Source organism: Panulirus ornatus, chromosome 52 (genome assembly GCF_036320965.1).
Source record: "Panulirus ornatus isolate Po-2019 chromosome 52, ASM3632096v1, whole genome shotgun sequence".
Classification (NCBI taxonomy): Eukaryota; Metazoa; Arthropoda; class Malacostraca; order Decapoda; family Palinuridae; genus Panulirus; species Panulirus ornatus.
In genome coordinates, this window is record NC_092275.1 from 12,855,962 (window position 1) to 12,874,194 (window position 18,233).

The 18,233-nt window shown below is 40.7% G+C and overlaps 1 protein-coding gene across 10 annotated transcripts in view; it reads right to left on the reverse strand.

Moving 5' to 3' along the window:
• Positions 1-18,233, reverse strand: part of TrpRS (Tryptophanyl-tRNA synthetase) — an 80,206-nt gene that overhangs the window by 52,169 nt on the left and 9,804 nt on the right. For all 10 annotated transcript variants that reach the window (XM_071692203.1, XM_071692210.1, XM_071692211.1 and 7 more), the window contains one exon: positions 13,120-13,227. In XM_071692203.1, coding sequence (XP_071548304.1) covers positions 13,120-13,227 — 108 coding nt within the window. The remainder of the gene's footprint in view (positions 1-13,119; positions 13,228-18,233) is intronic.

The following is an 18,233-nucleotide window of genomic DNA, read 5'->3' on the forward strand; positions in this document are numbered from 1 at the left end:
AAAAATGTACTTGCATCAGCCTAGCATGCCAATATCATCATAGTTAAACATCAGAAACAGAAATTCACACAATCATTGAGCATGAATTAATGATGGAACTTGAACAGAGTATTTTAAACTATAAACACTAGCTGACACTAAATGATGGTTTCCTTGGAAACAGTGGCCATTTGTTCAAATATTCAGCTGCCTTATCATACCATTAGTAGCCTGCAGAAGTCTCTTTCATTGCCAGAATTGGGACAGTTTGGAGACGCTGTTTGAAATGATTAGAGCACAAGATCAGAAGTTAATACAATGAAAAGTGAGAATACATGCACTGCCCCATCTGGGTAAAACTGAAAAATTCAGTGCTCATGCAGTCACTCTCAAAGTGACCCAAAGACAAATCATCGTTGAATAACTGAGGATCATCTCTTGCTTAGTCTTCTGAATCTAGCTAAAAGCTGCCCAATTTCCTTCCTAAAAAATTCACAAAAATATGCTCTCAGTGACATGGCTGGAGGATGACTGATCACAGAAAACTTAATGTGCTGTGCCATCTCAGTCATCATCACTTGGTGCACGTTCTTGAAACTGAGGTGTGAAATGATGCATATAAATCTGTTTAAAGAAGTCATTCAACTCATGTAAATATCCTTATGATAGTGTCAAGGAGGTTAAGCAGGCACAGCATTTGCCATTTTACATATATAAAACTACCCCCTCTTCTAGTATTCAAATGAACAGTAATTCAAGAAGCCTAGCTAGTGCCTATGCACATTTCTTCAGCATACAAGGGTACACTTCATCAGGTTCATGGGACATACGGGTAAAGTTGTTTTTATAGCCTGATTATATCTCCTCTGTCAATCAATCTTTATATTTACCCCTCCCCACCTTTCTAGCACTGATTTAATATCATCCTTTACTGTGCAAACATTTAAATTTGTCATTTAGCTCCTTACATTTCCTCCAAGTCCCTCAACCTGAATAATCTGCTTCTGAGGAATCTAGGGAGGAGCTTTCGGTAGTCTGATCAGTTTGCTATTTGTGAATTTATTGAAAATATTTGTCCACAATGCTCTTTCCAAAACTTCCATGATCCTCCCCCCTTACCTTACAGTCCTCATTCCTTACTCTTCTGTCTTGTTAATGCTGTGTGGCTACAGTGATGTTTGTACCTCTTCTGCAGTACACCCGCTAAATCTCTTGCTTTTTGGCATTTCAAGTTGAATCATGCCTCTTCCTACTTCATTCTCCAGCCTCCTTTTGTGTTTCATGGCACAAACATCCTGACTCCTTCGTTGTGACTTCACTAAACCTTCTAAAGCAGTGGTCTATCCTATTGCTGTAAAACTCCTTCCAGTCTACATCCTCCAAGAAATTAATAGGTTCTACATAGATGCCTTGATTGTATTTCTTCTTAGGGTTCTGAACTAATGATACCCCTCTTATGTCCTTTCTCCACCACACAGTCAAAATCAAGTAAAGACAGCTCACGATATAATGCAAAGTAGGTCCCAAGAAAATTCTTACTATATTAAACAAGGCTGTATCATGGCATTACTTTCCAAGTAAATAGGGGATTTGAAACAGTAGGCAAAATATACAAGAAATAATGCTCAAAATGTTGTGTAACCAATGAATATATTGTACTAAGTAATATTCAAAATATTAGTAGTCATTAGTTCACACATAAAGATGAAAAAATACATAAACAAATAAAATTTTCCATATAATTCAGTGTTACTGAGAGAAGAATCTTTTGAACAGCAGAGCAATCAGAACTCTAAGACATGCTAGGTAAGATTTTTTCCTACAATTTTTTCAATATGTTTATAACTTTAATTTCATGCACTAGTAAGAGAATACCAAAGACAACTGTTTAGAACCAAATACATAATGACTGTTTTAAACTGAATGATCAAGCACTAGCTTCTATGTGAATAAACCATCCACTTATCCATTATTTCTCTGAAAGTGCATTTACTTTTAGTACATGAAGTAGTCAATAACTTAATTTTTGGGCAGTGTGTTAAAACTCATATAAAAAAAGGCAATTCATCATATCATTCACCAAGTGTAAGAAGAGTCATGAACAGTATAGCAATTAGGACCTAAGAAAGGCTATGTACATTTTCTATATTATTCACTACGTCCAGAGGTATCTAAAAAAAAAATAAAGTACAAGAATGTTTTGAATCAAGCAATCGATCACTTGCTTCCCTGCAAATGCATCATTAATTTTTGTGATATTTTTCTTAGTAAGCAATTTACTTTGATGTAGTACAGTACCTACTCAAGAATATTGCATTGAAAATTTTTCATACATATTTGCCATTTTCTGCATTAAAAATGAAGGACTGAGCCTTAGAATGAATATCCTCACTTGGCCCCCTTCTCTTCCTTTTTTGGAAAAGTAATAAAAGAAATGTATACATACAAATGCAATTCACCACATCATTCCCAAATAGTAAGATGAATCTTTGGAACAAAAGAGCAATTGGGACCACTAGAAAGGCAAGATAAGGTTTCTTAACTTTTTTTTTGAATACTTAGTTAATTATTAGTTCAAAAAGAAGATAAGAACCTACAGGAGAGAATTTGCAGAAAAAGAATATAAAAAAATAATACTTACCATATCATCATAAAGTAATGCACCAACCATTTTTCCATATATCTCCTAATTCTTTCATTTGTTCACCATTTCTTAAGTAAGACAAAGAAAAGGCCTAATCTGCTCATGTCCATTTTCCAGCTCTCATGTGTAACATACTGAAACTACATCCTCCCATCCACAACTAAGCCCCACAGCCCTTTCCCCTGGCTGCTTCATTTGCCATTCAGTCCACTGACACCACGATGCCCACAGTACACTAAATATCATTATCATTATCATCATATTTGATCGCTGTTTCCTGCATCAGAGGTAGTGCCAGGAAACTGACAAAGAACAGCCCATCCACTTACATACACACATATATATACATAAACGCCCATACATGCACATATACATATATGTACACTCCTGAAACAGGAGTGGTGGGAGTATGTGATAGAGTGTAAGAAAGTAAACTCTAGATTGATATGTGTAAATCTGAAAGTGACAGGAGAGAGATGGGTAATTATTGGTGCATATGCACCTGGACATGAGAAGAAACATCATGAGAGGCAAGTGTGTTAATAGTTTTGATGCACGAGACTGGGTTATAGTGATGTTGCAAATGGAAATGGTGAAGAGATCGTAGATTTGTGTGCTGAAAAAGGACTAGTGATTGGGAATGCCTGGTTTAAAAAGAGAGATATACATAAGTAGACGTATGTAAGGACTGGTGACTGGGAATACCTGGTTTAAAAAGAGAGATATACATAAGTATAAAGTATACGTATGTAAGTAGGAGAGATGGATAGAGAGCATTATTGGATTACGTGTTAATTGATAAGCGTGCAAAAGAGAGACTTTTAGATGTTAATGTGCTGAGAGGTGCAACTGGAGGGATGTCTGATCATTATCTTGTGTAGGCAAAGGTGAAGATTTGTAGAGGTTTTCAAAAAAGAAGAGAGAATGTTAGGGCGAAGAGAGTGATGAGAGTAAATGAACTTGGGAAGGAGACTTGTGTGAGGAAATACCAGGAGAGATCAAGTGGAGAATGGAAAAAGGTGGGAGCAAAGGATGTAAAGGGAGTGGGGGAGGAATGGGATGTATTTAGGGAAGCAGTGATGGCTTGCGCAAAAGATGCTTGTTGCATGAGAAGCGTGAGAGGTGGGTAGATTAGAAAGGGTAGTGAGTGGTGGAATGAAGAAGTAAGATTACTAGTGAAAGAGAAGAAAGAGGCATATGCATGATTTTTGAAGGGAAATAGTGCAAATGACTGGGAGATGTATGAAAGAAAGAGGCAGGAGGTCAACAGAAAGGTGCAAGAGGTGAAAAAGAGGGCAAATGAGAGTTGGGGTGAGAATTATCAAATTTTAGAGAGAATAAGAAGAGGGTCAATTCTGCGGTCTGTTGTGGATGAGAGAGCTTGAGAAGTGAGTCAGTTGTTGTTTGCTGATAATACAGTGCTGGTGGCTGATTCGGGTGAGAAACTGCAGAAGCTGGTGACTGAATTTAGTAAAGTGTGTGAAAGAAGAAAGCTGAGAGTAAATGTGAATAAGAGCAAGGTTATAAGGCTCAGTAGGGTTGAGGAATAAGTCAACTGGGAAGTAAGTTTGAATGAAGAAAAACTGGAGGAAGTGAAGTGTTTTAAATATCTGGGATTGGATTTGGCAGCGGATGGAACCATGGAAGTGGAAGGGAATCATAGGGTGGGGGAGGGGGCGAAAGTTCTGGGAGCGTTGAAAAATGTGTGGAAGGAAAGAACGTCATCATGGAAAACAAAAATGGGTGTGTTTCGAAGGAATAGTGGTTCTAACAATGTTATATGATTGTGAGGTGTAGGCTAAAGTTAGAGTTGTGAGGAGGAGGGTGGATGTGCTAGAAATGAGATGTTTGAGGACAATGTGGTGTGAGGTGGTTTGATCGAGTAAGTAATGAAAGGGTAAGAGAGATGTGTGGTAATACAAAGAGTGTGGTTGAAAGAGCAGAAGAGGGTGTTTTGAAATGGTTGGGTCACATGGAGAGAATGAGTGAGGAAAGATTGTCAAAGAGGATATATGTGTCAGAGGTGGAGGGAACAAGAAGTGGGAGACCAAATTGGAGATGGAAAGATGGAGTGGAAAAGATCTTGAGTGATTGGGACCTGAACATGCAGGAGGGTGAAAGGTGTGCAAGGAATAGAGTGAATTGGAACGATGTGGTATACCAGGGTCGACGTGCTGTCAATGGATTGAGCCAGGGCATGTGAAATGTCTGGGGTAAACCATGGAAAGTTTTGTGGGGCCTGGATGTGGAAAGGGAGCTGTGGTTTCGGTGTATTATACATGACAGCTAGAGACTGAGTGTGAACGAATGTGGCTCTATCTGTTGTCTTTTCCTGGCACTACCTCGCTGGGTGTGTGTGTGTGTGTGTGTGTGTGTGTGTGTGTGTGTGTGTGTGTGTGTGTGTGAGTTGCTATTTCATGTGTGGCGGGATGGCGACAGGAATGGATGAAGGCAGCAAGTATGAATATCCGCATGTGTATATATGTATATGTCTGTGTATGTATGTATACAATTAATTTCATATGTATGTATATGTGCATGTGTGTGTTTATGAACATACCTATGCACATGGGTGGGTTGGGCCATTCCTTGTCTGTTTCTTTGTTCTACCTCGCTGACGAGGGAAATGGGAATTGGGTATAATAAAAAAAAAAATCAATACACATATACATACACATACAAAGACATATACATATATACACATGTACATATTCATACTTGCTTGCCCTCATCCATTCCTGGCGACACTCCGCCCCACAGGCATTAGCATCACTACCCCCCACTTAGCGAGGTAGCACCAGGAAAACAGACAAAAAAAAGATGACATTTCTTCACGCTCAGTCTCTAGCTGTCATGTGTAATACACCCAAACCACAGCTCCCTATCCATATCCAAGCCCCACAGACATTTCCATGGTTTGCCCAAGATAATTCACATGCCCTGGTTCAGTCCACTGACGGCACGCTGACCTCGAAATACCACATCATTCCAATTCACTCTATTCCTTGCAGGCCTCTCACCTTCCTGTATGTTCAGGCCTCAATCACTCAATATCTTTTTCACTCCATCCTTCCACCTCCAATTTGATCTCCTCCTTGTTGTTCCTCCTCCTCTGACACATCTCCATAAGTCCAAACCATTTCAACACTCAGTCTCTAGCTGTCATGTGTAATGCACCCAAACTACAGCTCCTATCCATATCCAAGCCCCACAGATATTTCCATGGTCTACCCCAGACAATTCACATGCCCTGGTTCAGTCCACTGACAGTACATCGACCCCGAAATACCACATCATTCCAATTCAATCTATTCCTTGCAGGCCTCTCACCTTCTGTATGTTCAGGCCTCGATCACTCAAAATCTTTTTCACTCCATCCTTCCACCTCCAATTTGATCTCCCGCTTCTCTTGTTCTTCCTCCTCTGACACATATATCTTTTTTGTCAATTTTTCTTTACTCATTCTCACCATAAGTCCAAACCGTTTCAACACAATTTCTTCTGATCTCTCAAATATACCCTTTTCATTACTTACTCGATCAAACACCCTAACACCACATACTGTCCTTAAACATTTCATTTTCAACACATCCACCCTCATATGTACAACCCTTCTATAGCCCATGCCTAGCAAACATATAGCATTGTTGGAAGTACTAATCCTTCAAACACACCCATTTTTGCTCCCCAAGATAAAGTTGTCTCCTTCCACACATTCTTCATTGCTCCCAGAACCTTCACCCCTCCCTCACCCTGTGACTCACTTCCACTTCCAATCACTGCTAAATCTACTCCTGGATATTTAAAACACTTCACTTCCTCCAATTTTTCTCAATTCAAACTTACATCCCGATTTACTTGTCCTTCAACCCTACTGAACCTAATAACTTTGCTCTTATGCACATTTACTCTCAACTTTCTCCTTTCACACACTTTTCTAAACTCAGTCACCAATCTCCGCAGTTTCTCACTCGAATCATCCACCAGAGCTGTATCATCGGCGAACAACAACTGACACTTCCCAGTCCCTCTCATCCACAACAGACTGCATACTCACCCCTCTCTCCAAAACCCTGGCATTTACCTCCCTAACCAACCCATCTATAAACATATTAAACAACTATGGGGACATCACACACCCCTGCCGCAGACCGACATGTACTGGGAACCAATCACTCTCCTCTCTTCCTACTCATACACATGCCTTACATTCTTAGTCAAAAACTTTTCACTGCCTCTAACTGGCAGCTTACCATATACTCTTAATACCTTCCACAAAGCATCTTTATCAACCATATCATATGCCTTCCCCAGATCCATAAATGCTACACACAAATCCATTTGTTTTTCGAAGTATTTCTCGCATACACTCTTCAAAGCAAACACCTGATCCACACATCCTCTACCACTTCTGAAACCACACTGCTCTTCCCCAGTCTGATGCTCTGCACATGCCTTTACCCTCTCAATCACTCATTACCATTTCTAATCTGCCCATCTCCATCCTTTCTCAACTGCATCTTTTACAAATGCCATCACTGTTTCCCTCAATACATCCCATTCCTCATCCACTCCCCTCACGTCATTTGCTCTCACATTTTGCCATTCTACACTCAATCTCTCATGGTACTTCTCCACACAAGTCTCCTTTCCAAGCTAACTAACTCTCACTTCTCTCTTCTCCCCAACAATCTCTCTTCTTTTAAAATCTCTATAAATTTTCACCTTCGCCTCCACATGATAGTGATCAGACATCTCTGCAGCTGCCCCTCTCAGCATATTACCATCCACAAAGTCTCTTTTTTCCACGCCTATCAATTAACATGTAATCCAATAAATACTTACATGCCTATCAATTAACATTCTTTTTTCTTTTTTCTTTTAAACTATTCGCCATTTCCCGCGTTAGCGAGGTAGCGTTAAGAACAGAGGACTGGGCCTTTTTTGGAATACCCTCACCTGGCCCCCTCTGTTCCTTCTTTTGGAAAATTAAAAAAAAAAAAAAACGAGAAGGGAGGATTTCCAGCCCCCCGCTCCCTCCCCTTTAGTCGCCTTCTACGACACGCAGGGAATACGTGGGAAATATTCTTAATCCCCTATCCCCAGGGATAGGGGATTGTATTGTCTTTGTATTACCATCAATAACACTTCACTCTAAATCCCTTGGCCTGATTTGCTATTCTATAACTGACAATTTCCTCCTGATGAATTTATAATGTTTTGGATTACTTCCCGCTAAGTCAACAATATTTTTTTCAAAGTTTTACTGTACATCTTTCCTTATCCTACTATATCTGTTCATAGTAATATTATCCCATAGATGTGCTGGCTGGCTAAATGGAGTGGCACCAATATTTTTGTTATAGCATATCTTGAAGCTGCTTTGGTTTCTGATATCTTTTATTGAACTACTCCCTCTTTCTTAACATTTCCTCTGTATTTTTAGCTAAGGTTACCCATGTTCCTACTCCTTCATTGTAAATTTTACATAACTTCTCTCCCCTGCAGAAACAGTTGTCTACCCTTTCATTTCAAACTTCTTAGCCAGTTTAAATCATCATCATTGGTGCTGTCTTTAAGTATGTTAATTCACCAGTAACAAAATGCTAAAGAAAGGAAATCTCTTTTCGAAGTACCTTTTCTCTAGGATGCTAGTACTGCGGCTGCTGAAGAATACTCAGCTTGTCAGTCTCCCTTCCTCATTCATACAACATACCCATATCCAAACTACAATTAAAGCCTTATGTGGACAGAAATCAGCCATGTGACCGAAATAGTCAGAATATAATTCGAGAATCCACAAACTACACATGTCGGGAACACAACAGCGCCTGTAAAGACAGTATTATCATAGCTACCAATTGTGGATGTTAACCTTCATGACTCCTTGAAAGAGTTGTGGTGCAGGGATCTACTAAACCAAAGTACATCTATGTCTGAAAATATTAGGACACATGCTATCCACAAAGCCAATGCATGACTACAGGAAACCTATAATCAAACACCAAAAGTTTTGACTACATTAAAAAAAGAGTACAACAGAGGAAGGACCCCAACTCCTTCATGTGTCTATTTTCTCATCTATGCTTAGTGGACAGTCAATCCCTTCTTGGAAAGAAATTGGAGTATGAAATCTGAGGAAAAAATAAATAAATTCTCCAATAGGAACCAGTTTTCTTTGCTTTTCCTACATATCTTACCCTCTATTTTTCTATTACATTCATTTTCTATTATTTTTTTTTTTTATACTTTGTCGCTGTCTCCCGCGTTTGCGAGGTAGCACAAGGAAACAGACGAAAGAAATGGCCCAACCCCCCCCATACACATGTATATACATACGTCCACACACGCAAATATACATACCTACACAGCTCTCCATGGTTTACCCCAGACGCTTCACATGCCTTGATTCAATCCACTGACAGCACGTCAACCCCGGTATACCACATCGCTCCAATTCACTCTATTCCTTGCCCTCCTTTCACCCTCCTGCATGTTCAGGCCCCGATCACACAAAATCTTTTTCACTCCATCTTTCCACCTCCAATTTGGTCTCCCTCTTCTCCTTGCTCCCTCCACCTCCGACACATATATCCTCTTGGTCAATCTTTCCTCACTCATCCTCTCCATGTGCCCAAACCACTTCAAAACACCCTCTTCTGCTCTCTCAACCACGCTCTTTTTATTTCCACACATCTCTCTTACCCTTACGTTACTCACTCGATCAAACCACCTCACACCACACATTGTCCTCAAACATCTCATTTCCAGCACATCCATCCTCCTGCGCACAACTCTATCCATAGCCCACGCCTCGCAACCATACAACACTGTTGGAACCACTATTCCTTCAAACATACCCATTTTTGCTTTCCGAGATAATGTTCTCGACTTCCACACATTCTTCAAGGCCCCCAGAATTTTCGCCCCCTCCCCCACCCTATGATCCACTTCCGCTTCCATGGTTCCATCCGCTGCCAGATCCACTCCCAGATATCTAAAACACTTCACTTCCTCCAGTTTTTCTCCATTCAAACTCACCTCCCAATTGACTTGACCCTCAACCCTACTGTACCTAATAACCTTGCTCTTATTCACATTTACTCTTAACTTTCTTCTTCCACACACTTTACCAAACTCAGTCACCAGCTTCTGCAGTTTCTCACATGAATCAGCCACCAGCGCTGTATCATCAGCGAACAACAACTGACTCACTTCCCAAGCTCTCTCATCCCCAACAGACTTCATACTTGCCCCTCTTTCCAAAACTCTTGCATTTACCTCCCTAACAACGCCATCCATAAACAAATTAAACAACCATGGAGACATCACACACCCCTGCCGCAAACCTACATTCACTGAGAACCAATCACTTTCCTCTCTTCCTACACGTACACATGCCTTACATCCTCGATAAAAACTTTTCACTGCTTCAAACAACTTTCCTCCCACACCATATATTCTTAATACCTTCCACAGAGCATCTCTATCAACTCTATCATATGCCTTCTCCAGATCCATAAATATTTATTTATTTTTATTATACTTTGTCGCTGTCTCCCGCGTTTGCGAGGTAGCGCAAGGAAACAGACGAAAGAAATGGCCCAACCCACCCCCATACACATGTATATACATACGTCCACACACGCAAATATACATACCTACACAGCTTTCCATAGCTTACCCCAGACGCTTCACATGCCTTGATTCAATCCACTAACAGCACGTCAACCCCGGTATACCACATCGCTCCAATTCACTCTATTCCTTGCCCTCCTTTCACCCTCCTGCATGTTCAGGCCCCGATCACACAAAATCTTTTTCACTCCATCTTTCCACCTCCAATTTGGTCTCCCTCTTCTCCTCGTTCCCTCCACCTCCGACACATATATCCTCTTGGTCAATCTTTCCTCACTCATCCTCTCCATGTGCCCAAACCACTTCAAAACACCCTCTTCTGCTCTCTCAACCACGCTCTTTTTATTTCCACACATCTCTCTTACCCTTACGTTACTCACTCGATCAAACCACCTCACACCTAACATTGTCCTCAAACATCTCATTTCCAGCACATCCATCCTCCTGCGCACAACTCTATCCATAGCCCACGCCTCGCAACCATACAACATTGTTGGAACCACTATTCCTTCAAACATACCCATTTTTGCTTTCCGAGATAATGTTCTCGACTTCCACACATTCTTCAAGGCCCCCAGGATTTTCGCCCCCTCCCCCACCCTATGATCCACTTCCGCTTCCATGGTTCCATCCGCTGCCAGATCCACTCCCAGATATCTAAAACACTTCACTTCCTCCAGTTTTTCTCCATTCAAACTCACCTCCCAATTGACTTGACCCTCAACCCTACTGTACCTAATAACCTTGCTCTTATTCACATTTACTCTTAACTTTCTTCTTCCACACACTTTTCCAAACTCAGTCACCAGCTTCTGCAGTTTCTCACATGAATCAGCCACCAGCGCTGTATCATCAGCGAACAACAACTGACTCACTTCCCAAGCTCTCTCATCCCCAACAGACTTCATACTTGCCCCTCTTTCCAAAACTCTTGCATTTACCTCCCTAACAACCCCATCCATAAACAAATTAAACAACCATGGAGACATCACACACCCCTGCCGCAAACCTACATTCACTGAGAACCAATCACTTTCCTCTCTTCCTACACGAACACATGCCTTACATCCTCGATAAAAAAATGCTACATACAAATCCATTTGCTTTTCTAAGTATTTCTCACATACATTCTTCAAAGCAAACACCTGATCCACACATCCTCTACCACTTCTGAAACCACACTGCTCTTCCCCAATCTGATGCTCTGTACATGCCATATAATTTTCTATTATATTATTACATAAATGAGTGAGATGTATGTATGAGAAAGGAGGTCTAGAGGGTTGTGGTGTGGCAATATCCTACCATCAGCACAACACAGAAGGCAGGAAAGCCAGAGAAGCTTGTCTGGATTTATACTGCGAGTGCTGTACCCTTACATTCTATGCTTACAAGTCATCCCCTTGACAAGAAAAAAATGTCAATTCAAATTTCAGAACCCAACTTTTGTCCCTTTATGATTTTAAAATGTTCATGTTTAGACTCAGTATGTGTATATGTAACCCACTGTATAGATCCCTGCACTAACTACTTCTAAATATCTTCAGTTACATATGATTGTCATCAGTTACTGGTATGATATGATAAAGTATCAGGTTCTTATAGGACATGCAGCATTAAACTGATGTGGCATGTTAACACTTAATTCAGTTGGAATATTCTACCACATGCTTAATCTCATATCATGATTATAAACAATATCTTGTTACTCTTCTCCTATTGTCAATAAGCAATAACCCCCTTTACAAAGAAGAAAACATTAAAATTTAGGAAGGCAACATGAGAATTGATAGTATTTCATCCATGAAACATAAGAATGTACTTTATGGACACCAAACTCTAAAACATAGGGACTACAATGTTATTTGCTAACTCTGATATGCATTTGTGACCCAGCCAACAGGTTTACATTATGTGGAAAGTCATGTAATCCAATAATTACTTGTCATAAAATATTGTTTTCATGATTCTATTTTGCTTTAAAATATTTCTAATGTTACATGTGTAAATCTTAGTTTTTTGAGGTGAGCAAAGTAAAAAAAATAAAATAGGCATAGCTAACAGTCCAGGAAACACCCTCTTCTAATATAATTATACTGCAAAAGCAATAAAAATAATCTATCAGCACATACATCAGAATATGCCATAGTTCATTTTTCTCATTGCCATTTTTAGATAAGGTCTACAGCACACTTCATCCACTTTTTTATGTAATATAAACTATTTATTTTTATTATACTTTAAAGTCTCCTGCGTTAGCGAGGTAGCACAAGGAAACAGATGAAAGAATGGCCCAACCCACCCACATACACATGTATATACATAAACACCCACACACACACAGACATATACATACCTAAACATTTTAACGTATACATACATATACACACACAGACATATACATATATACACATGTACACATTCATATATGCTGCCTTCATCCATTCCTGCTGCCACTCCACCACACATGAAATGGCACCCCCCCCTCTCCTCACGAGCGTGAGGTAGCGCTAGGAAAATACAACAAAGGCCGCATTCGTTCACACTCAGTCTCTAGCTGTCATGTGCAATGCACTGAAACCACAGCTCCCTTTCCACATAAAGGCCCCACAAAACTTTCCATGGTTTACCCCAGACGCTTCACATGCCTTGGTTCAATCCACTGACAGCACATCAACCCCGGTATACCACATCGTTCCAATTCACTCTATTCCTTGCACACCTTTCACCCTCCTGTATGTTCAGGCCCTGATCGCTCAAAATCTTTTTCACTCCATCCTTCCACCTTCAATTTGGTCTCCCACTTCTCCTCGTTCCCTCCACCTAGTCCGTATAATTCTAACCAAATAATTACTTACTTTGTCATAATAAATGGGATGAGGTGGCCAAGATGCATTGATTCTGATGATGGACCACGACCAGTGTAGAGGAAGAATTTCTTGCCAGCTTCGACAAAGTTCAGTATTCTGAAAAAGTTTTAAACAAAACTTTATCAATATCATTCAGCACAACATAGAGTAATGCCTATTGTTTGCACATCTATTCCAGACTTTCCATGGATGTCCCAAAACTAAGATTTACAGATCATCATCAACCCCACCCAATAACAGAGGGATGAGCAAGACCCAAGATGAAAGATGCTTTGAGTTATCAAGGCCAGAATAATCAGGGAGGTGAGAGGCATGCATGGGATGGAAAGAACCGGAGTGATATAGTAAGAAACACCTCCAATATTTTCTCCATATATGATGGTCACTCAATCTTCTCAGTTATATGCAGTGAGCGGTGTATCACTTCTACATAAAGTACATTTGTGTTATTCACCAATAATGCTGTGACTATGGAAGTAACAATAATAAGTATGAAATAATAAAGATTTCAGTGTAAAGAATGAAAATAAATCCTTCAAAATTTTTCTTTTGAACTAACCTTGAATTTCATTGTTAAAGGTGTAATATTTCTGGGAGATGTATATGAAAAAAAAAAAAAAAGGCAGAAGGTCAAGAGAAAGGTGCAAGAGGTGAAAAAGAGGGCAAATGATTGATGGGGTGAGAGAGTATCATTAAATTTTAGGGAGAATGAAAAGATATTTTGGAAGGAGGTAAATAAAGTGCATAAGACAAGAGAACAAATGGGAACATTGGTGAAGGGGGTTAATGGGGAGGTAATAACAAGTAGTGGTGAAGTGAGGAGATGAAGTGAGTATTTTGAAGGTTTGTTGAATGTGTTTGATGAGAGAGTGGCAAATATAGGGTGTTTTGGTCGAGGTGGTGAGCGAAGTAAGAGGGTGAGGAAGAATGGTTTGATAAACACAGAAGAGGTAGTGAAAGCTTTGCAGAAGATGAAAGCCGACAAGGCAGCGGGTTTGGATGGTATTGCAGTGGCATTTATCAAAAAAGGGGGTGATTGTGTTGTTGACTGGTTGGTGAGAATATTCAATGTATGTATGGTTCATGGTGAAGTGCACGAGGATTGGGGGAATGCATGCATAATGCCAATGTATAAAGGCAAGGATATAAAGGTGTGTTCAAATTTCAGAGGTACAAGTTTGTTGAGTATTCCTAGGAAATAATATGGGAGGGTATTGATTGAGAGGATAAAGGCATGTACAGAGCATCAGACTGGGGAAGAGCAGTGTGGTTTCAGAAGAGGTAGAGGATGTGTGGATCAGGTGTTTGCTTTGAAGAAGGTATGCGAGAAATACTTAGAAAAACAAATGGATTTGTATGTAGCATTTATGGATCTGGAGAAGGCATATGATAGGGTTGATAGAGATGCTTTGTGGAAGGTGTTAAGAGTATATGGCGTGGGAGGTAAGTTGCTAGAAGCAGTGAAAAGTTTTCATCGAAGATGTAAGGTATGTGTATGAGTAAGATGAGAGGAAAGTGACTGGTTCCCAGTGAATGTTGATTTGCAGTAGGGGTGAGTGATGTCTCCCATGGCTGTTTAATTTGTTTATGGATGGGGTTGCTAGGGAGGTGAATGCAAGAGTTTTGGAGAGAGGGGCAAGTTGCAGTCTGATGTGGATGAGAGGGCATGGGAAGTGAGTCAGTTGTTTGCTGATGATACAGCGGTGGTGGCTGGTTCAGGTCAGAAACTGCAGAAGCTGCTGACTGTGTCTGGTAAAGTGTGTGAAAGAAAAAAGCTGAGAGTAAATGTGAATAAGAGCTAGGTTGTTAGGTTCAGTAGGTTTGAGGGACAAGTCAATTGGGAGGTGAGTTTGAATGGAGAAAAACTGGAGGAAGTGAAGTGTTTTAGATATCTGGGAGTGGATTTAGTAGCGGATGGAACCATGGAAGCGGAAATGAGTCACTGGGTGGGGATGGGGCAAAGGTTGCGGGAGCGTTGATGAGTGTGTGGAAGGCAAGAATGTTATCTCGGAGAGCAAAAATGGGTATGTTTGAAGGAACAGTGGTTCTAACAATGTTATATGGTTGTGAGGCGTGGGCTATAGATAGGGTTGTGCGGAGGAGGGTGGATGCGTTGGAAATGAGATGTTTGAGGACAATATGTGGTGTGAGGTGGCTTGATCGAGTAAGTAACGAAAGGGTAAGAGAGATGTGTGGTAATAAAAAGTGTGGTTGAGAGAGCAGAGGAGGGTGTATTGATGTGGTTTGGACACATGGAGAGAATGAGTGAGGAAAGATTGACAAAGAGGACGTACATGTCAGAGGTGGAGGGAACGAGGAGAAGTGGGAGACCAAATTGGAGGTGGAAGGATGGAATGAAAAAGATTTTGAGTGATCGGGGCCTGAACATACAGGAGGGTGAAAGGCGTGCAAAAAATAGAGTGGATTGGAACAATGTGGTTTACTAGGGTCAACGTGCTGTCAATGGATTGAACCAGGGCATGTGAAACATCAGGGGTAAACCATGGAAAGTTTTGTGGGGCCTGGATGTGGAAAGGGAGCTGTGGTTTTGGTGCATTACACGTGACAGCTAGAGACTGAGTGTGAACGAATGTGGCCTTTGTTGTCTTTTCCTCGTGCTATCTCCCATGCGCACGGGGGAGAGGGGTGCCATTTCATGTGTGGTGGGGTGGTGACAGGAATGGATGAAGGGAGCAAGCATGAATATGTACATGTGTATATATATATGTATATGTCTGTGTATGTATATGTTGAAATGTATAGGTATGTATATGTGCGTGTGTGGGTGTTTATGTATACATGTGTATGTGGGTGGATTAGGCCATTCTTTCGTCTCTTTCCTTGTGCTACCTCACTAAAGCGGGAGACAGAGACAAAAAATAATTTAAAGATAAAAAAAATATCTGTATCTGTGTTATTTTGCAGCTAACACTGTGCCTGTGTATGAATGGGCATTATTGTATTACATATTAATTGTTAGGCAAGCAAAAGAGAGACTTTTGGATGTAAATCCACTGAGGGAGGCAGCTGGCGGGATGTCTGATCACTATCTTGTGAAAGCGCATACGAAGATTTGCAGAGATTCTCAAAAGAGGAAATAACTTTGGGGAGGTGAAAGTGCTGAGAGTAAATGAGCTTGGAAAAGAGACTTGTGAGAAGAAATACTAGGAGAAATCGCGTGCAGAATGGCAAAAGATGAGAGTATATGAAGCTTGGGGAGTGGGTGAGGAATGGGAGATATTCAGGGAAGCAGTGATGGCACATGCAAGAGATGCATATGGCATGCGAAAGGTGGGAGGTGTGCAAATCAGAAAGGGTAATAAGCGAAGAAGTTGCTATTGAAAAATTAAAAGAGGCATTTGGGCAGTACTTACAGGGAAGGAGTGCAAATGACAGAGATGTATAAGAGAAAGCAGCAGGTCAAGAGGAAGGTGTAGGGGATAAAAAGAGGGCAAATGAGTTATGGTGAGAGAGTATCATTAAACTTTAGGGAGACTGGGAATAGGAGAGAAAAACCTTTCCAATGTATTCCCTGCATGTCGTAGATGGCAACTAAATGGGGTGGAAGCTGGAGGCTGGAAATCCTCCCCTCCAGTTTTTACTTTTCGAAAAGGAGCAGAGAAGTGGGCCAAGTGAGGACTTTCCCTCTAAGGCTCAGTCCTCTGTTCTTGATGCTACCTCACTAACACTAGAAATGGCGAACATGTAATAAAAAAGGAAAAAAATAGTTTTTAGAGGAGGTAAATAATGTACAAAATATAAGATAAGAAATAGAAATGATGGGGGTAAAAGGGAAGTGATAGGAGTGATGAAGTGAGGAGGAGACAAAGTGAGTATTTTGAAGTATTGCTAAGTGTCTGATGATAAGATTGGCAGCTGTAGGTTTTTTTGGTCAGGGTGGTATGTGAAGTGAGAGTCACAGAGAGTGGTTTGGAGAAGAGAGAAGAGGTAGTGAAAGCCTTGCATAAGATGAAATACAGGAAGACAGCTAGACAGGGTGGTATTGCAGTTGAATTTATCAAGAAAGGAGGTGACTGTGTTGTTCATTAGTTGGTAAAGATATTCAATGTATGTATGCATCATAGTGAGGTGTGAGGTGTCTGAGGACTGGCAGAATGCATGCATAATGCCATTGTATAAAGGCAAGGGGTGTAAAGGTGAGTGTTCATACTACAGTGGTATAAGTTTATTAAGTATACCTATGGGAGGGTATTGATTGTGAGGGTAAAGGTATGCACAGAGCATCACACTAGGTAGGAGCAGAGTGGTTTCATAAGTGGCAGAGGATGTGTGGATCAGGTTTGCTTTAAAAATTTAGAAATACCAAGAAAAAACTGATGGATTTGTGTGTAGCATTTATGTAACTGGAGAAGACATATGATAAGGTTGATAGAAGGTCTTCAGAATATCTAGTATGGGAGGTAAGCTGCTAAATGCAGTGAAAAGTTTTTATCAAGGGTGTTTAGGCATGTATACATGTAGGAAGAGAGGAGAGTGAATGGTTCCAAGTGAAGCTCAGTCTGTGGCAGGTGGCTTGTGATGTCACCATGGTTGTTCAATTTGTTTAAGGATGGGGTGGTGAGGGAGATAAATGCAAGTCTTGGAGATGGGGACAAGTATAGAGTCTGGGGGGACGAGTGGGCCTGGGAAGTGAGTCAGTTGTTGTTTGCTGATGATACAGAACAGGTGGCTGATTAGAGGGAAAAATTGAAGAAGTTGGAAGCTGAATTTGGAGGAGTGCATGAAAGGAGGAAGTTGAGAATGAATGTGAATAAAAGCAAGGTTATTAAGTTCAGCAGCAGTGAGAGACAAGTTAGTTGAGAGAGTGAGTTTGGAGAAAAACTGGAGGAAGTGAAGTGTTTAAGATATATGGGAAAGGACATGGTGGCAAATGGAACCATAGATGCAGAAGTGAGTCATAGGGAGGAGGAGAGGTTGAAGGTTCTAGGAGCAATGAAGTATGTGTGGAAAGAGAGAACATTATCTGGGAGGGCAAAAATGGGCACATTTCAAGGGATAGTTGTCGTAACAATATCATATGGATGGGAGGTATGGGCTATATGTGGAAGAGAGCAGATGTGTTGGAAATCAAATAACTGAAG